The sequence below is a fragment of the Vulpes lagopus genome, chromosome 10, assembly GCF_018345385.1.
Source record: "Vulpes lagopus strain Blue_001 chromosome 10, ASM1834538v1, whole genome shotgun sequence".
Classification (NCBI taxonomy): Eukaryota; Metazoa; Chordata; class Mammalia; order Carnivora; family Canidae; genus Vulpes; species Vulpes lagopus.
This window is the reverse complement of record NC_054833.1, coordinates 56,817,889-56,837,887: the sequence shown is the minus strand read 5'-3', so window position 1 is coordinate 56,837,887 and position 19,999 is coordinate 56,817,889. Positions and strand designations below refer to the sequence as shown.

At 55.8% G+C, this 19,999-nt stretch overlaps 1 protein-coding gene across 8 annotated transcripts in view; it reads right to left on the bottom strand.

Moving 5' to 3' along the window:
- Positions 1–358, bottom strand: part of SPNS3 (sphingolipid transporter 3 (putative)) — a 29,395-nt gene extending 29,037 nt beyond the window's left edge. For 6 of the 8 annotated variants that reach the window (XM_041770709.1, XM_041770711.1, XM_041770715.1 and 3 more), the window contains exon 1: positions 18–358. In XM_041770709.1, coding sequence (XP_041626643.1) covers positions 18–198 — 181 coding nt within the window. In that variant the 5' untranslated portion in view covers positions 199–358. The remainder of the gene's footprint in view (positions 1–17) is intronic. The other 2 variants (XM_041770712.1, XM_041770713.1) reach the window with 2 other exon arrangements.
- Between the last annotated feature and the right edge of the window lie 19,641 nt (positions 359–19,999).

The following is a 19,999-nucleotide window of genomic DNA, read 5'->3' as shown; positions in this document are numbered from 1 at the left end:
GTGCATCCCCTCCTCACCTGCGACGATGAACCAGTTCATGTAGTTCAGCAGGTTGATGTAGCAGAGCACAGCAGCAGCCACGCATGCCCTCCAGCGGGGCAGGCTCCAAGGGGTGGATGCGGTGGGAGGGGGACACTGACCTGGCCCCGAGCCCCGCGAGGGCCCACCTGGCCCTGGCTCCCCGCACTCTGTTGACATGCCCCAGCCTCGCAGCCCAAGCTCCTGTCCCGGGACAGAGGCACATCAGCTCTGCACCGAGTCATTTCCTGTGGGCTCTCCACCTCCCGACCTCACAGTGGCGGCCCTCACTGCTGAGTGTCTTCTTGCAGGTTCCTCTGCGCCAACTGCAGGCTGGCTGCCGAGGTTGCACCACCCCAGGCTCTGGAGCCCACGGGGGGCCCTCTCTGGGTGACCGGACACAAGGGGCCCCTGGACCTCGCCTGTGGCTTCCTCAGTGGCTGCTGTAAGGAAGAGAAGCTTCGGGGGACAGGAAATGAGCTGCGTGTTTCCACGAGAGGGTCTGGCTGCCCACACAAGAGGCAGGCTGTGGGTGCAGGACGTGAGGCCAGTCAGATCGGGAAGGCTGGGTGCCGGCAGCAAGGGCAGCACCTGCTCGGTCTGGCGCCCCACCTGGGGAGCTGCGGAGGTGGAAGGGTTGCCCACAGGAGGACTCGGATCCAAAATCCAGGGGCTGATCTTGATGAGGGGCAAGATACTGGCCTGGTCTCAAAGCATCTGCTGACAGAATGTTTACTGGCAGTGGCATTGGGGGCAGTAACCACACAGTAGAGCAATCGGGCAATGTCTAGACCAAGGATTAAAATAAACCAGCAAGGGCAGCAGGTGTTGTACGTCCTCCCGAGGCTCTGAGCTGGCCACATGTCACCTAGGCAGGGTTCCAGTCAGAGATGCACCACCCAGATATGATAGAAAGCATCAGACACACCCAAATTGAGAGATGCTATTTTTTTTTATGATTTTATGTATTTATTTGGCGGGGGTGGGGGGTGGAGAGCACCAGCAGGGGGTGGAGGGGATCTCTACACTGAGCAGAGCTTGATCCCAAGACCCTGAGATCATGACTTGAGCTGAAATCAAGAGTCGGAGGTTTCACCTACTAAAACCACCCAGATACCCCTTCAAGAAACTGTATTATTCAGAAATATCAAAGTCCTTTTTTAAAAAATTTTTTTTTTTTTTTAATGATAGTCACACAGAGAGAGAGAGAGGCAGAGACACAGGCAGAGGGAGAAGCAGGCTCCATGCACCGGGAGCCCAATGTGGGATTTGATCCCGGGTCTCCAGGATCGCGTCCTGGGCCAAAGGCAGGCGCTAAACCACTGTGCCACCCAGGGATCCCAGAAATATCAAAGTCCTAAAAGACTAAGGAAGACCCAGGGATTGTTTCAGAGATGGAAGAGCTGTGATTCTTTAGCTCAATGTGGGCCGCAGACCGGATCGCGAGCTAGAGGGAAACACGTGTTACTAGATCAACTGGTGAGGTTGGAATGCGGACGGTAGACCTGGAAGACTGAGGTTGATGACAGTAACGCGGCTGCGTAGATGAAGCCCTCATACTGAAATATTTAAGGGTCACGGGTCATCGTATTTGCATCTGACCCTCAAGTAGTTCAGGGGAGAAAAAACTAGAGACAGTACAAGAGCAAATGGGGCAAGACATGAAGAGTGGAGGAGAAAGTCTTCAGGTAAAGACTGTGTGGTTGTCCCTCTACCATATTGTCATTTTTCTGTAAGTTGGAAATTATTTCAAAATAAAAAGACAAAGCACAAAATGACAAACCACCCAATTAAAAATAGGCAGCGGCCTTGAGTAGATGTTTCTGCGAAGATGTTGCAAATGGCCACCATGTGCTTGAAGGGCTGCTCACCATCACTGGTCACTAAGGGAACGCAGATCAAAACCACAGCAAAGACAGGCTCGGTGGTGACTTTCCGCACATTCTTCCTGGACTAGAACAAGAAGAGATGCTTTGCCTCCCGAAAAAAATAACACGACGAGAAACCAGTTCATCTGCATTAAGATGACTAGAATTAAAAACTTTTTAAATTAAAACAAAACAAAACAAAACACAACACAGATAACAAGTTTGGTGAGGATGTGGGGAGACATTGACACCCTCATACATGCTGGTGGGGACACAATGTTTCAGCCTCCATGCAGAACAGGGCAGGTGTCCCCCGAGAGGTCAAACTCAGAATTACACCCCCACCAGCAATTCCTCTCAGAGGTGTATACCCAGAAGGGCCGAAAACGGGGAGTCAGCAAATACTTGTGTGTGGATGTCAATAGAAGCACATTGGCCATTGCCCAGTGGTGGAAACAACTTGAAAGCCATCAACTGGTAAATAGGCAAAACAGGGCAAACTTGGGTCCCCTTGCTCTTCAGGACTTTTGTACTCTATCATCCTATAAACTCTATTATCGCTCAATAAACTGTGCTTTGCTGCCCACCAAAAGCAAAACAAAACAAAACAACAACAAAAACCTGGCAAAGCAAATGCAGGGTGTGCATGCCACAGGATATCATTCAGGCACAGAATGGGTTGGGGTCCATGCTATACCTGCTGACCCTCAAAACATCATGCTACATGACAGACACCACACACTCTGTATGGTTCCACTTATACAGAATATCTCCAATGGTTAAGTCCGTAGAAACAGGACGCAGATGCGTGGTCACCAGGGGCCCCCATGGTTGGGGTTTCCTCTGGGCCAGTGGGAACAAAGCCGGGGCTCAGGAGGGCAATACCATCAGGGATGTTTGGGTAAGCAGCTGAGCACCAATGCTGCATAGGCACCAGCACCACACATCCCTCCCTGGGCCTCAGCCTCCCCTGTTGGAACATGAGTGGTCACGGTGCTGGGCGATTGGAGGTCATGGTGGAGGGCGATTGGACAGCCCTAGAAGGTCCACCTAGCTACCCAGTCAGTGTGCAAGTCTGTCTCTTGGCTGCACTGCAGACTCCTTCCGGAGTCCCAGAGCTGACCCCAGTCATTTCCGCAGTGGCCACCAGGCAGGTACTATCACCTTCAGGCCTTCCATGCGGGAGCCAGGACCCAAAAGTCCTGCTTCTCAAGAACAGAGGCATTTCCACGCGCCCGCTGACAGGATGTATGGGAGAGAACTGTGTGCCTGACCTGCAGCCCCCAGTCCCAGGGAGGGGCTGCATCAGCACATGCTGGCTGCGCACCTTTGACCATCCCGTGCTGCGGGGCAGCCCCCTCCAGGCTATCTGGCTCTGCACAGCTTGCACTTTTTACGGATTGAGGTATAACATGTGCGAAGTCACTTTGCCAGAGAAGTAAGCGTGTACTTCAGGGCGTGAACCCAGAAGTCTTGAAAGCAGGGCCTCAGGCACATGTGTGCATGCTCGCATTCTCAGCAGCACCGTGCACAATAGCGGAGAGGCAGAAACAGCCAAACGTCCACCAACCGATGAACTGATCAGTGCAGCCCATTCGGACGGTGGCGTCTCACTCACCCTATAAAGACAGGGTGTCGTGACATCTGCCACAGGGTGGATGAGCCTGTGGGTCACACGTGGCTCAGAAGACAAACATGTTTGACCCCACTTAGATGAGGAACCCAGAGCGGCTGAACATAGACACAGAGAGACACAGGTGCAGGGTTGTTGGAGGGGATGTGGAACAGGGGCCGGAGCGTCAGGCTGGCAAGATGGACAGTCCTGGACCCAGACTCTGGTGCAGGCCCCACGGCCCATGGGCTCAGTGCCCCAGGACTGAACACTTATAGGCAGTGCAGCTGTCCCATCTCAGGTGATGCGTGTTTTACCACAATTAAAAGGAGTGAACATGGGAGCACCTGGGGGGCTAAGGGGTTAAGTGTCTGCCTTGGGCTCAGGTCGTGACCCTGAAATCCAGGATTGGGTCCTGCATCGGGCTCCCTGCATGGAGCCTCCTTCTCCCTCTGCCTGTGGCTCTGCCTCTCTCTGTGTCTCACGAATAAATAAATGAAATCTTTTTTAAAATTTTAAATAAATCCGTGTCTCTTTTTAGAAACAAAAGTAATTTCCAGCCTCACAGACCCCAAGGTGACAGATAGTCACACAGGAATCCATCCATGGAAACACCCAGTTCATGTGAACCCTGAGGATAGGCCAGGAAGGGTGCTCCCGGCCATAAGCCCCTGACCCAGGGCAGGGACCACATCCCAGGCGGGTCAGGAGGCAGGAGGTTCCAGGTCACCAGCCCTGCAGCATCACTGCGCAGTCCTTTCCCTCTGAGGCCCCCACAATGCTGGCTTTGGTTACCGCCCTCTGGCTGCACAATGAATCACCCCCAAAACACTGCTTTAAATCACAAAGTCATCTATTTGTCATTGTCTCTCCTGATTTTGGTGGGCTCAGGGTTCGGGGGCTGTTTAAGGGGATCCCGATCAGTGTTGTCGTGTGGCCACGGTGAGGGCTCAGCCGTCAGGGGCTGCACATGACCACGGCTTGTGGGGGCAGGAGGGTCCCCTTCTTTTTTTTTTTAAATAAATGTATTTTTTATTGGTGTTCAATTTACCAACATACAGAATAACACCTAGTGCTCATCCCATCAAGTGCCCCCCTCAGTGCCTGTCACCCATTCACCCCCACCCCCCCGCCCTCCTCCCCTTCCACCACCCCTAGTACCTTTCCCAGAGTTAGGAGTCTTTATGTTCTGTCTCCCTTCCTGATATTTCCCACACATTTCTTCTCCCTTCCTTTATATTCCCTTTCACTATTATTCATATTCCCCAAATGAATGAGAACATACACTGTTTGTCCTTCTCCGATTGACTTAGTGCACTCAGCATAATACCCTCCAGTTCCATCCACGTCGAAGCAAATGGTGGGTATTTGTCGTTTCTAATGGCTGAGGAATATTCCATTGTTTTTTTTTTTAATTTTTATTTATTCATGATAGTCACAGAGAGAGAGAGAGAGAGAGACAGAGGCAGAGGGAGAAGCAGGCTCCATGCACCGGGAGCCCGACGTGGGATTCGATCCCGGGGCTCCAGGATCGCGCCCTGAGCCACAGGCAGGCGCTAAACCGCTGCGCCACCCAGGGATCCCAGAATATTCCATTGTATACATAAACCACATCTTCTTTATCCATTCATCTTTCGATGGACACCGAGGCTCCTTCCGCAGTTTGGCTATTGTGGTCAACTAATATTCGACAATGCAGGAAAGACTATCCACTGGAAGAAAGACAGTCTCTTCAATAAATGGTGTTGGGAAAATTGGACAGCAACATGCAGAAGAATGAAACTAGACCACTCTCTTTCACCATACACAAATATAAACTCAAAATGGATGAAAGATCTAAATGTGAGACAAGAGTCCATCAAAATCCTAGAGGAGAATACAGGCAACACCCTTTTTGAACTCAGCCACAGAGGGTCCCCTTCTGAAGTGGCAAACTGAACATCCTGGCCATGGGGAGGTAGCTTCCTGCAAACTGAGCCATCCACCAGGGGCCGCAGCCACCCTGACGGGCCTGGTAGGAATGACCTGGGGCCCAATCACCCCCTGACGGTGGGGGAGGGGGCCGCACTAAAGCGGTGACCAGGCTGCAGGCGCCCTGCACCAGGAGGAGGATGTCTCCTGAGACTGGACCAGGTGTGTACTGGAGGGGCGTCCTTCCCACAGATGCCCAGTGGGCTCGCCCTCAGGACCCACTGGCTGCAGCGTTGGTGCCTGAGGGCAGAAGTGGGGGCCGGGGGTGAGCCAGCACCTTCCACCGCCCACCAAGCCCGGCCCCACGACAGGGAGCCAGGGAGGGGGTGTGAGTGGTCAGCCCGCCAGGCCTCACGCGGATCCCCATGGAGGAAAGACCACCCCGTTTCAGGCGTGATAGGTGCCACAAACTGCCTCCCCCTGCGGCTCCGAAAGCTCAAGTCTCCCCCACCAGCAGGAGGGTCCCGGGAGGGGCAGCTGCTGAACACAGATAGCTGCAAGCTTGGGGTCTCCCCCAGGGGGCCTCACCCAGTGTCGCTAGTTTCAGAAAAGCCCAAGAGCGTTCTTCTCCGAGGCCTGGGATGGGTCCAGGAGCGGGGCGGGGGGCTCACCCTGATACTGTGTGGCCGCCAGGAGCCACCACAGGCATGAGCTCCCCCCCAGCCCTCAGAGCCAGGGGCACATGGGTCATCAGGCTAACAGGAGGGGACACGAACCAGCGAGGGCCACCGTGGGGGAGTAAGCACTTTTGCTGCGTCTCCGCGTGCACCTACTCATGCACCTCGTGTCCACACTGGGCAGAGCGGACCACGCACCGACAGTCCTGTACGTAGGACGACAGGCAACAGTTTCCTACCCGCTCTTTCTTTCTCCCTCTGCCCTGTCCTGTCGTCACAGCGGCAAATGCCGGCAAAGCCAGCTCTGCCGTGGCAGGTGTGGGGTGGATGGGGCGGGACGACCATGTAGGCCTCTTGGAGGGGCTGGTCTCCCAGCCCAGCGAGACCCTGTGCCCCGCCCGTGGGTGCCGGTGTCGGGGCTGCTGGGGTTCGCGGGGATGAAGCCCCAGCAGCAAAGCCAGGACATGGTGCCTGCAGACATCCCTCTCCCTCCACCCCTGGGAAGCCTGCAGGCTTGACTGAGTGTTTATTTTATCCTGATAAGTACTGCTGGGTCCTGGGGCTTTCTGCATTCGGCATCCTGCAGAGGTCAGGGAGCCCTTTAAGGGAGAGGCAACGTGTAAGCCCTTCCTGCGGGGGGAGGGGGGGTGGCTTTGGCCAGAGCAGAGCGGGCACACAGACGTTCTGAATGACTGAATGAACCTGGCTTCTCAGGCCAGCAGGTCACCAGCTGGAGTATGACTAGGCCCTGCTCCGTTTCAGCAGAGGTGTTTCTGTTACTCTAGCCTTTACCTACAGCTCTCAGGTTCTGTTTTATTTGGTAATTTTTTAAAAAGATTTTATTTATGCATGAGACACCGAGAGAGAGGCAGAGACACAGGCAGAGGGAAAAGCAGCTCCCTGTGGGGAGCCCGATGTGGGACTCAATCCCAGGACCCGGGGGTCACACCCTGAGCCAAAGGCAGACACTCACCCGGCGAGCCCCCAGGTGCCCCAATGGTACATTTAAATAAGTGAATTGAATATCAAGTGAGTGATATTTCAGTAAAGTCATTAAAATGTCGATAATGAGCTCTCCGAGCTTCCATGGCCAGGAATGGAGAAGCGCTTCCTCCCCACGGCTTCTGTGACCCCGGTTACCACCCTCAGCACATCTCCAAGCATCTCCTGACCAGCCCCCAAGCCCTCCAGGCCTGGCACATGCACCCAACAGACGTCCTGCTTCCTTCTCTCAAATCCCCCCCACGGCACTGTCATCCATGGGGGATGCCCGTGCACAGTGAGCCTCTGCCTCCCCCAACCCATTCTATTGTCCATGGCAACCTGCCTGATCCTTGCCCCCCTTGTTGCTCGCTGGTCTCCCCCTCTGCTGCCCACAGCCCATGACCTTTGTAAAGTCACTGCCCAGCTTAGGGCACCTTTTCCCAGGCCATCCTCTTGGGGGAGGAAGGTCCCTTCCCTGGCCTGCAGGCCCCTTATCACATCCCAGTCCCTGACCTGCTATCTTGTCCCACATCTCATCGCCCCTCCCCCTCCGCTGCTTCTCCACCCCCTGCCCCTGGAATGCTGCTCCTCAACTTCTCTGCAGACGTCTCTGCGCTGCAGGCTTCTTCTGATTGATAGCAGCTTACATGTGGCCTCCTCTCGGAAGCCCTCCCTGACCACTCCGTTTGAGGAGGTGACCCAGTCCCGTTCTGTCCACATCACTGATGTTTTCCTGTTTATTTCTTCATTTCTTTTCCTCCAGTGTCTGTGGTGGGAGCCGCAGTACCTGGTGCAGCACGCAGCCATGGAGGGAGGAATGAACCGCTGCGTGGCTTCGGGTGGGCTGGTCGGGGCTGGTCTCTGTGACATGGAGTCACCTGCTGGATAAGCTCTTTGCTTCTGAGAATCAATCAGTATCTACTGGACATTGGCGCGGGGTGGCCACGGGGCCACCAGGTGTCGCCAAACACCGGGAGGAGACGCGAGTTCGCGCCCCGTCGTTCCCTGGGGGGCCCAAGCGTCCCCGCGGTCAGCTCACCCCTGAGCCGGTCCCCAGGGGCACAGCGGCAGGCTGGCTAAGGGCCTCGGTCTTCCCATCTGCCCGCTGGGCGGGGACGGGTTCAGACCCCTCCCCTGCGGCAGCGGCAGGCAGGAGGGGAGAAGGGTCCCCGCAACCCTGTTGTCATGGGGCCGGGCTGCGTCCCTCCCCGGCTGCGGCGGGTCGGCGTGGCGTGGCCGGGGAAGTCTGCAGCGGGCGCCGCGGGCGGCCGGGCGGGGAGGGGAGCCCGGGCCCTGAAGGAAGCCCAGGGAGGCCGCGCAGGGCCCCAGGACCAGGACGCGCCCGCCCGCCGCGGTTTGCAGGCTCCCGGCTTAGCGGCCGCTCGGTCCGCGTCGGCCCACGGGCGGCTGCGCCCGGGTCCCGGGGAGACGGGGCGGGGGTGGGGCGGGGCGTGAGCCGGGGCGGGGCGGGGCGGGGCGGGGCGTGAGCCGGGGCGGGGCGGGGTGGGGCGGGGCGTGAGCCGGGGCGGGGCGGGGCGTGAGCCGGGGCGGGGCGTGAGCCGGGGCGGGGCGTGAGCCGGGGCGGGGCGGGGCGGGGCGGGGCGTGAGCCGGGGCGGGGCGGGGCGGGGCGTGAGCCGGGGCAGGGCGGGGCGGGGCGGGGCGTGAGCCGGGGCAGGGCGGGGCGGGGCGGGGCGTGAGCCGGGGCGGGGCGGGGCGTGAGCCGGGGCGGGGCGTGAGCCGGGGCGGGGCGTGAGCCGGGGCGGGGAGGGGCGGGGCGTGAGCCGGGGCAGGGCGGGGCGGGGCGGGGCGGGGCGTGAGCCGGGGCGGGGCGGGGCGTGATCCGGGGCAGGGCGGGGCGGGGCGGGGCGTGAGCCGGGGCGGGGCGGGGCGTGAGCCGGGGCAGGGCGGGGCGGGGCGGGGCGTGAGCCGGGGCGGGGCGGGGCGTGAGCCGGGGCGGGGCGGGGCGGGGCGGGGCGTGTGGGGGCCACCCCCGACCCGGGATCTCCTCGAGAACGAGTCCCGCAGGCCCCTCGGCGTCGCGGCCGCGCTGGTGCGTCGGAGGCTGCGGGCCCCAGGACCCCGCGGGCGCCCAGGACCCCGGCCTCACGCAGACGGGCGCTCCTCCAGGGGCACACTGGACCCAGGCTCGCAGAGGCGGGGACGGCCTCGGGTCCGGGGCAACACCGAGGGCGAGGGCGAGGGCGAGGGCGAGGGCGAGCGGCGGCCCTCCCGCAGACCCGGCCCGCAGAGTTGGCGGCGGAAACCGTGGCCCACGAGCCGCGCACTTTCACCCCGTCGAAAACACTTAAAGATTTTATTTATTTACTCGAGAGAGAAAGAGAGAGAGAGAGCACAAGCGGAGCGGGGGTGGGGGGCGGAGGGAGAAGCAGACCCCCCTGCGCAGGGGCCCGCACGGGGGCTGTACCCCAGGACCCCAAGATCACCACCTGAGCTGAAGAGAGACTTCACCCACTGATCCGCCCAGGTGCCCCCTCCCCCATTTTTAAATGGGATTGTTTTTATCGTTTTATGAGTCCTTCATACAGTGTAGATAGAACTCCCTAATCAGGGCACCTCAGTGGGTGAAGCGTCTGCCTTCAGCTTGGTCACCATCTCAGGGTCCTAGGATCCAGTCCCACGTTGGGCTCCCTGCTCCCCGGGGTGTCTGCTTCTCCCTCTCCCTCTGTTGCTCCCCCTGCTTGTGCTTTGTCTCAAACAAATAAATAAAATCTCAAAAAGAAAAAAAAAATCCCTGATGAGGCACATGATTTGTAATCACTTTGTCTCGGTGGCATGGGCGGTGAGTCCACTTTGGATCTCTGCCTTACCTTGCAAGGATACGTCATCAGGTGATGCAACCTGAGAATACTTTCATCTTCAGGCCCATTCCTGTCTGTAATCATGAGGTAGGCCCTCCTGTTTTTCCCTCATAAATGTTTTCTGTCTTAAATAACATCTAGTGTGTTCCTTTTTCCTTTTTTTTTTTTTAAGACTTTATTCATGAGAGACACAGAGAGAGGCAGAGACACAAGCAAAGGGAGAAGCAGGCTCCCTGCGGGGAGCCCGATGTGGGATTTGATCCCAGGACCCCAGGGTCACACCCTGAACCAAAGGTAGACACTCAACCCCTGAGCCCCCCCCCCCCCCGGGTGCCCCCATCTTGTATGCTCCTTATAGAGGCACACCAGCCTTCTTGGGGCTCTTGTTTTCTACTTACTTTCAGCCTGCCATATCCTAGCTTCAGATGTTTCTCTTGCAAACAACATGGATCTGGACTCTTTCTAAATGCAATCCGACAGTCAACCTGGCCAAGTGAGTGCAGTTACCATCACGGTGACTCAGGCTAATCAGAGGTGCTGGCCATCTGTCACACACTGGACGGGAGGAGGGGCGAGAAACGGCCGTTTATCAGCTGTGAGTTTTGTGCCAGCCTGTGCTGTGTGCATCCCACAGGTGGCCTTGCTCTACGTTCACACTGCTCCAACATAAATATCATCACTCCTGTTTCACCGAGAGAGAGGCCGAGGCTCTGCTCAGGCATGGACCTGGTAGGCAGCAGGGTTGGGGCTCTCCCTGGGCTCGGACCCCATTCCCCCTATCCTGAAGGGGCAGCCAGGGACCCTCCCAGGGTGGGCAGGAATCCAACGAGGCCTGGAAGGTCAGGCTGTCTCAGAGGAGAGAGATTTCCAGGCAAAGGGAAAAATCACAACAGACGCCAAGGTGCATGAAAGTCAGAAGGGTGAGGCCCTGTTCCACTTAACCCAGATCGCCTGCGGGTGCAGCAATGTCCATTCCCCGCCCTGTCCCCTGCCCAGGAGGTTCACCTGAGAGCTTTGACACAAGTCTGGGGAATATGGTGATCATGTTCCTGAGCCACTGGTGCACAGCAGGAGGTGTTTAATGCCTCACAGAGTGGGACTGGGGGTGTGGCTGTGTGATGACTACTCCCACCACTCCCAACACCAACGTCACCAAACACACGGACTTGGGAAGATATGCCCCCAAGGCACTCTCACGAGCCAGGAGCCGCCCACTCCAGCCATCACCCTGCTGACCTCCTCCCAGACAACTCTGCCGAACAGAGTGGGCACTGACACTGGCCACTTTGCCTTCCCCATGGGGTATAGACAGCATGCTCCTCCTCCCCCCATCCTCCTCCAGGCACAAAGGAGGGAAGACCCTTCAGGTACAGGTGTGTAGATAGGGAGGTTCAGGGGTAGAGAGAGTGAGGCCTAATGAGAACCTGCCCAGTGAGTACACCCAACACCACCTGTGAGTGTTCATATGTGTCGAGTGTTCTTATCACCTGTGATACCCGCACATCCCCCCTTATCACTTGCACCCATGAGGCCCATACAGTGCCCCCATCATCTGCACCCGTGATACCTGCACAGCCCGCCACGTCACCTCTACCTGTGATGCCCACACAGCACCCCCGTCACCTGCACCTGTGATGCCCGCACATTCCCCCCTCCTTTCACCTGCCCCCCCCCATGTCCTGTCCATACCTGGGCACACAGATCTGAGTCTAGATATGCATGAACACACCCATGCGTTTGGGGCCATTCTTGTGGTTGAAACAGAACACAGAAGACCTGTAAGTGGTGATTTTTCAAATGTGATGTTTTATTTATTTTTACATTTTTATTTATTTATTTAATTTTTTAATTGGAGTTCAATTTGCCAACATTTAGCATAACACCCAGTGCTCATCCCGCCAAGTGCCCCCCTCAGTGCCCATCACCCAGTCACCTCAAACCCCCACCCACCTCCCTTTCCACTACCCCTTGTTCATTTCCCAGAGTTAGGTGTCTCTCATGTTTTGTCACCCTCACTGATATTTTCACTCATTTTCTCTCCTTTCTCTTTATTCCTTTTCACTAATTTTTATATTCCCCAAATGAATGAGACCATATAATATTTGTTCTTTTCCGATTGACTTATTCACTCAGCATAATACCCTCCAGTTCCATCCATGTTGAAGCAAATGGTGGGTATTTGTCGTTTCTAATGGCTGAGGAATATTCAAATATGATGCCTTAAAAAAAATACCCATGTGTTAATTATTCCCACAATTGTGTCCTAGGCTGTTAATTACGAACAGCTTCTCTGCCTCAGGTCTTCTGAGCCCCTCCCACTTCTGTCCCCATGAGCATGGGAACTTTGTCCAGCATGGGCCCCACATATGGCCCTAGACATACCTAGAATCCCACGGGGGAGGGGTATGTGCTGTGTCAGGTGACAGTTCACTGGCTGCAGCTGAATCCTCCGGGGTGGGCGGGTGGGAGTCATGGTCAAGGAGGGCAGCCGGTGGGAGGAAGCCAGAGGGCGGGGGCTGGCTGTCAGCAGGAGGTAGGTCAGGTCAGGTCAGGTCAGAACATCAGTGGCAGTGCTAGTGGTTTGGGGAGAGGAACCACTTCACCCCTGCAGCCCCCTTAGCTCCCCTGCACAGGCTTGTGGGAGGCAGTGGATGGACACCTGTCCAAGTCTCCACAGAGGGACCAGTCTCTGCCAGCAACCAGCTGCTGCCATCAGTCAAAACAAATGGCACTTCCTTGGCTCCAAATATGTTTGTTGATGGACAGAGCCCCAGAGAGAGGCTTGATCCTAGTTACCAGGGGAGGCTGAGTTCCCAGAAAAGGAAGTGGGGATGCCGGGCCTCTTGGTGTCCCCAGATGCAGACCCGTCTGTCCATTTGCCTTGTCCCTGCGACTCCCTCCTCTTACCTCTCTGCCCGCCCCCCCCGCCCCGCCCTGCACCCTGTTTCCCTGCCCAGCTCACTACATCCATCACTGGTCAAAGTTCTCCCAGAGAGTTGTTGGCAGCTAGGTTCCTGTGTGTGTGTGTGTGTGTGTGTGTGTGTGTGCGCGTGTGTGTAACTGAGCATTCACGTGCATCTGCCTCGGGTGTGCCTGTCTCTGCCTGTGCACACTCGTGTGTATCTGGATGTGCAGAAACACACCTGGGTGTGCCTCCACCTTGGATCGTCCTTTCCAGGCATTACTGTGCCAGTATTCCAAGTATCACCACATGGAAGATTCCCTTGGAAGGCATTTCATTCAATCCTACTGGTCTTCTCCGAGGTCATCATTGTGTCTGGGAAGAGACAATTCTTCCTCGATGGGACCAATACCCAACCCACGGCATTAGTCTCTAGTGTCCCCAGTCCCAAAAGTCCCGCAGGCACAAAATGTTAGCAGCACCCCATGTCGTTGTGGCGACCATACGTGCCCTCACGTGCTTCCAACATGTCACGGAGCTGGGGCCGGAGGTTTCCAGGTGACGATGCTACAGGTTGCGTCAGTACTGAGTTTCCTCCACGGGATCTCTGGAGAGGCTCTTGCCTCTGTGGTCAAGTCCCCGGGGTGGTAGCTGGCTGCCTCCTGAAGCTACTTGTGTCCTCTTCAGTTGGTACCACCTGAGGCCAAGCCCTGCCTCACCAGTTGCAGGCCCTCCCTGGGGACACCCAGGGCTGACCCCATCTGTGCTCCAGCAGTGGGAACTGCCGAGTGCTAGGCCCACAAACCGAAAAGATGCAGGCATGTCGGGTAGGCAGGTAGGGCCCTTGCAGACTCCCAGCCCTCACCCCAGGAGAGGAGAAGCCTGTCTGGCCACCCAAAGCTGCAGGAACAAGTGCAGAGCTGTGAGCTTGGCCAGGCTGCTGCTCTGGCCCACAGCTCTGGATGCAGGAGGTGACCGCAGCTCTGGACGCTTGCCACCTGGCTACCTGCCTCTCTGCTCAGGAGGCTGGTATGCTGTGCAGGGTGGGGTGGCAAGGGCACGGATGGGTGCATTGCCTGGAGGGTTGGCGATAGTGCTGTGCGTGGCCCTGTGTTGGGGGGCATGGGGCCCCATGCCCTCTGGGTGGTTGCCGAGGGGCACAGCTGCGGATTAAGGAGCGGGCTGCCTGCAGCGTTGTAGATGCTCCCCAATGTGGTGTGTGGGTCCCCACACCCTTGCCCACCCTGCTGGACAGCAGGCCACAGCCTTCAAGGGCCTCCAGGTGCCTGTGATGGCGGAGACCCAGAGGGGTGAAGGTCAGTGCCTCCTCTCCTAGGTCAGGCACTGAGGAGGGAGCCCCGGCTTCCTGTACCAGCTCTCCTGACCATAGCACCTGAGGAGCTATTAGTGGACTTTGTCGACATGCGGACTTTCTCTGGAAGTTAGATTCATGCACAAAACTAGCTCCCTCCTGCCAAACAGGCTAATGATGTTCGAAATCCAGTCTGATGATGATTATCTAATTTTTCTTTCACATGAAAAGTGTCTATTCAGGCAGTCTTTCCACGAAAACTTTCCAAAGCACCTCCCTTTGCAGCAGCTGTGAAATAAAACAGTAGCTGGTGGTCATACCAGTGTTTTCTCATTTCACCGAGGCTGCGCCCTCCCTTGGGGCCACAAGAGGCCAGAACCCAGTAAGAAAAAGGCCGAGTTAGCAAACACAGGTGGTGCCAGAAGGTCACCCACAGCTGTGAGGCTTCACAAGCTTGTCGCTCATCGCTGGTCATCGAGAGCTTCTCAGTCAGGTTTCCTGGCTCCCGGGCCTGTGTGCTTCACACACCCCACCACACCCCAGCTGCCCACGGCCGCTAAAAGAAGAAACAAAACTCAAAACTCAACTACTTAACAGCCTCCACCGCTGCAGGTGAGACACTGGGGTAAAGGATCTGAAAATAAGGTTCGATTGACTTAAGTCTCATTCTGACCGGATTTCTCGGGCCTTCCCCCCATATCCCTAACACCTAGTTAGTGTCGCCAACTGGGGGAATACCCACTAGGGAGTCACAGGTGCAGCCAGGAGGCCACCCTCTGCAGGAGTTGGGATCCTCGACTCCCAAGAGCAGGGAAGGGGGGTTGGGGGGCAGCTGAAGTCTCCACACAGGGAGTGTTTGGAGGGCTGGGGGCATAGGTCTGTACCCTGGGGGCTCAGATGGGGGTAGGAAGGGGGTGCAGGTCTGTACCCTGAGGTAGATGCTCCCCCACTACTTCCCTGGTTTTTCTCACCAAGCCCAGGACTCCCTCGGTCACGGTGGGGGGCTGTGAGGGACCGGGTTACTATCCAGAGGTGCTGACTTTCCAAACCATCTTTAACGCCCCAGCACAGTGGCTATGTGGTCTGCGCAGGGCCTCAGAGGGCTCACCTCCCGCTCCTGCCTCAGTGGCTGTTGGAACGCCGGCCTTGAGCTTTACAAAATGACAGACAACCTGTCCTGGCACAGGTGTCTGGGAACAGGCACCACCTCATGTTATTAGTGGGGAAGTTATTGGTACAACAGTCCGTTTGGAGGGCAAATTGGCAATATCGACCAAACAGTTAAATAAACCAACTCTAAAAAAAAAATTAAATAAATAAATAAATAAATAAATAAACCAACTCTGTCCAATTCCAACTCCAAATTCCAGAAATTTACCCCGCAGGTGAACGGGTGCCCACACAGTATGCACCAGGACCTTCACAGAACCATTGCTCTTGATTTTGGAACCTAAATAGGAGGCTAGTTAAGTAGATTGTGTTCAGGTCATACAGTTAAATATTATGTTTTATTAAGAAGAATGAGGCAGGGATGTGCTAAAACTGAATGATAAGATTAAGATTTGTTCTGTGTAGCAGTTGCAGCCGCACACACAGTTTGTGCTTTAGAATAAACTAACCGTCAGAGTCGGTCAAACAAACAAATAAACAAAACTGCTACGGATCCAGTGGTCTAGGCCGGTGCTGTGGAGAGATAGCAGTAGGAGAGAGATTTTTTTTTTTTTTTTAATTTATGATAGTCACACAGAGAGAGAGAGAGGCAGAGACACAGGCAGAGGGAGAAGCAGGCTCCATGCACCGGGAGCCCGACGTAGGATTCGATCCCAGGTCTCCAGGATCGTGCCCTGGGCCAAAGGCAGGCGCCAAACCGCTGCGCCACCCAGGGACCCCGTAGGAGAGAGATTTTGGTGTGTGTGTGTGCCTTTTGAATTTTGCGAAATACTATCAAATTAACCAAAATATTATGAGATTCATATTTCATAGATCTCTGTCATGTAGGAGTGTATAAGATAATTTATTAAATGTTTATTATATATTTATATCATTATTTATTATGTATTGGGTATTATATATATTTATATTAAATAATATAAAATAATTTAGAAAGTAGGTCACTTTTCTACCACAGTGTTCCACGAGAGAAGGTGATGAGCAGGGATCCCTGGGTGGTGCAGTGGTTTGGCGCCTGCCTTTGGCCCAGGGCGCGATCCTGGAGACCCGGGATCGAATCCCACATCAGGCTCCCGGTGCATGGAGCCTGCTTCTCCCTCTGCCTATGTCTCTGCCTCTCTCTCTCTCTCACAGAGTCTCACAGAGACTATCATAAATAAATAAAAATTAAAAAAAAAAAAAAAAAGAAGGTGATGAGCATGTAAAATGCTGGGTGGCTGTGGGGGGCAGTAGGCCACGTCCCGTCTGTAGGTGGGGGTCTGGGTCCTGCACCTTTCCTAAATCTGGCGGCGAAGCCACTGTGTAAGCACTGGGGACGGGGTGGAATGGCATCAGGGAAACCCAGACGCAGCTCCTATCAGCTGCGGGACAGGGTCACCCTCTGGTGGCTAAGCAGGTGACCGTGGGCAGAGCTGGCCCTGCCTCCCTGGCCGGGGGGAGCTGCCCTCCCTGCAGATGTGGGTGCCCCTGTGCCAGGGCTGGGAGGCCTCTCAACTCCCCTCCCCTCTGCCCACCTGCCTCAGGAGAGGCCCAGGACCGCCAGGGAGGAACTAGGACAGCAGCCTAACAGGTTCTATGGGGCGGGAGGCACTGGCTTCCTCTGACTCAGGTCCCAGCTTCCCTGTGGCCCCCTCCCTCCAGGACTACCAGGCTCTGCCCCCCTCCCTGCCACATCCCATGCCCTCCTCACTCCGCCCTGAGCCCTGAAGAGGAGGCCACTCTCCTGACCTGACCCCCCAGCTCTTTCCTCCTACAGAGGTTGCCTGTGGGGACAGGGAGGCCTGAGGCGCCCGGCCCACTGAGCCTCCCGGGGAGGTAAGAGGAAGAAACCAGAGCTCACAGGCCCCATTTTCTTAGGAGGCTCCTGTCAGGGTCAGCCCAGAGCTTTGCTTTACTTTGATGGATGGATCCATTCCTGCCCAGCATTCTCTCTCCTTTCTGCCTGGGGTCAGAACTGGAGGCCCTGCGTTTCCATCGCAAGTCAGCCCTGGCTTCCTGACGAAGTTGCTTGGTGGGCTCCCAAGTCCACCTGCAAGAGCAGGGGCGTGGACGGCCTGCAGTTCCAGAGCCCCCGGGGTCCTGGCAGGTCCTGGCGGGACCTGACGCAGGCGGGGGTGGACCTCTTTGTCGAGTGGTCCCAAGGGAGAGCTGGGGCTCAGACACTGAGCCACTTCCCATGGTTGGGCAGCTGGGCCTCACCCTGCGGTTGGAATGGTCTGGGAGCCGAGGCAGTGACAGGGCTGGGGAAGTGGTGCCCCCGCTCCCCACCAGCCCATGCCCTGGCCAGACATTGCCCTCTCTTTGACCCCGCGGGTCCACCTTGTCACAGTCAGGGACCAGCTGGTGCAAGGAGCAGAGGCGCCTGCCAGGTCAGACACAGAGGTCACAAGAGGTGAGTCACATTTCTCAGGCCCTCGCCCCTTGGCCCTCTGCACAACAATGGGACTACCACAGCTTTGTCAAAACAGAAACTAGAAAATCCAGAAAATCCACCTGGTGTGCCTCCTGGTGGAAGTCACCAAAACCACATATGAAAGGGTCTCAGAACAAACTCGAATCCAAATCGGATCAAACCTCTAGATCCGACCACGACATTACAGAACATAGAGAGAACGGGAGGACGTGTGAGGTGATACTATGATGACACACACGATCAGCGAGACCCAGACCTCGGGAAGTTTCCTAGGAAGAAATGATCAAATGTCTTCAATAAATAAATTGCAAGGAAAGACCAAAACAGAGGGAGGGGAGCCCATCAACTAAAAAAGACTTGAGAGGCATGGAACTGATCAAAATGTATGGATGTTATTTAGATTGTAACTCAACAAACCATAAACTAGTAGTTTACAGTTTTATTTTTTAAGATTTTGGGATCCCTGGGTGGCGCAGTGGTTTGGTGTCTGCCTTTGGCCCAGGGCGCAATTCTGGAGACCCGGGATCGAATACGTCGGGCTCCCGGTGCATGGAGCCTGCTTCTCCCTCTGCCTATGCCTCTGCCTCTCTCTCTCTCTGTGTGACTATCATAGATAAAAATAAATAAATAAAATAAATAATAAATAAAATATTTTTTAAGATTTTATTTATTTATTAAATATTTTATTTATTTATTTGACAGAGAGAGCGAGAGAGAGCACAAGCAGGTGTAGCAGTGGGCGGAGGGAAAAGCAGACACCTCGCTGAGCAGGAAGCCTGATGGGTGACTCGATCCCAGGACCCCGGTCACGCCCTGAGCCGAAGGCAGACACTCAACCACGGAGCCACCCAGGCGTACCATGGAATTACAATTTTTTAGATATGATAGTAATGTTATGGTCATGCTTATAAAAAAAAGAATCCTTATGTGTTAGAGATGTTGAATACAACAGGTGAAATAATATATTTGGGTTTTGCTCTATGGTAATTTGAGGTTGAGGCAGGGAGGTGGCTGGGATGAAACAACGCTGGAAGCTGGCGGTGAGCCGGTAGTTGTCAAACCTGCTGACGGGCACGTAGGGGCTCATTATTCTACTCTGTTTACTTTTGTGCATGTTTGGGATTTTCCACAGTAAGAAGTTACAGACCCGCAGCGAACCTCACCTCACGGTGAGCTCTCAATCCTCACCCCAGCTGGAGATGTGAAACCCTGTCTCTACCTAAAAGAGTCAAAACTAAAGTGATGAGGGGTGCACCGAGTTTCCATGAGGTTCACTAAGAGTGGGAGGAAAGAAGCCTCAGAGTTTGCTGTGAGGCTAGACTGTTTTACAGGGTGAGAGGCAGACTATTTCTGATAATGAGCATCAGTTGGATTTCTGATACCTGACAGGTGCCCCACGTCAGTTTGCATCTGCCCAGGAGGACCCCCAGGCCAAGATTTCCGTGTCAGGTGACCCGGGGTTACCTGTAGAGGAAGGGGACTCACAGCGAGGAGTGAGCACAGGCCAGTAAAACTACGTCAGGCAGGGGCTCAATCCCAGGGTGTCCGGGGCTGCTATGGAGCATGCCCCACCCCCAGAGTCCTCCTGCCTGGGAGGTGACTCCCGTCTGTGGATGGAGGAGGGCTGGGGCTGGAGAGTGCCCATTGGTGCCCTGCACCTTTACTCTGCGGAGCTGAACTGGTGAGGCCCAGCCCAGCAGGGGACGAGGAGATGCAGGGCTGGGGATACGGTAACTCCCCCAAGAGCCCAGCATAGATTGGGAGCCTCTGCAGCACTTCCTTTTTTTTTTTTTTTTTAAGATTTTATATATTTATTCATGAGAGACACAGAGAGAGAAGCTGAGACACAGGCAGAAGGAGAAGCAGGCTCCCTGTGGAGAGCCCGATGCGGAACTGGATCATCGGTCAGTCCTGCCCTGAGCCCGAGGCAGATGCTTGGCCGTAGAGCCCCCCAGGTGCCCCTGTCTGTGGCACTTCATTTTGGGAGATCACTTCCTGCCAGTGTTCTGACAGACAGTTGAGGAAGTAAGGCCGAGCGAGGCAGCCAGGTGGCTCACGGGTTCTGGAGAGCGACATCCTGGTGTCCAGTGTCCAGTGATCACAGCCTGGGCTTGTTGGTCTGGGATTCTGGTCGCACCCACCACAGGGCTGCAGTGTGCGGGGTCACCCGCCAGGAACAGTCCTGCAGGACCCAAGGGAAATCGCGCATGGGGCAGGATCCTCGCGGCAGCCTGGTTTTCCTCAGAGGTGATGGGCTCTGTCCAGTGGGGCAGGCGTGAAGGTCCCTCACCTTGCCCTGGTCTCTGGCACAC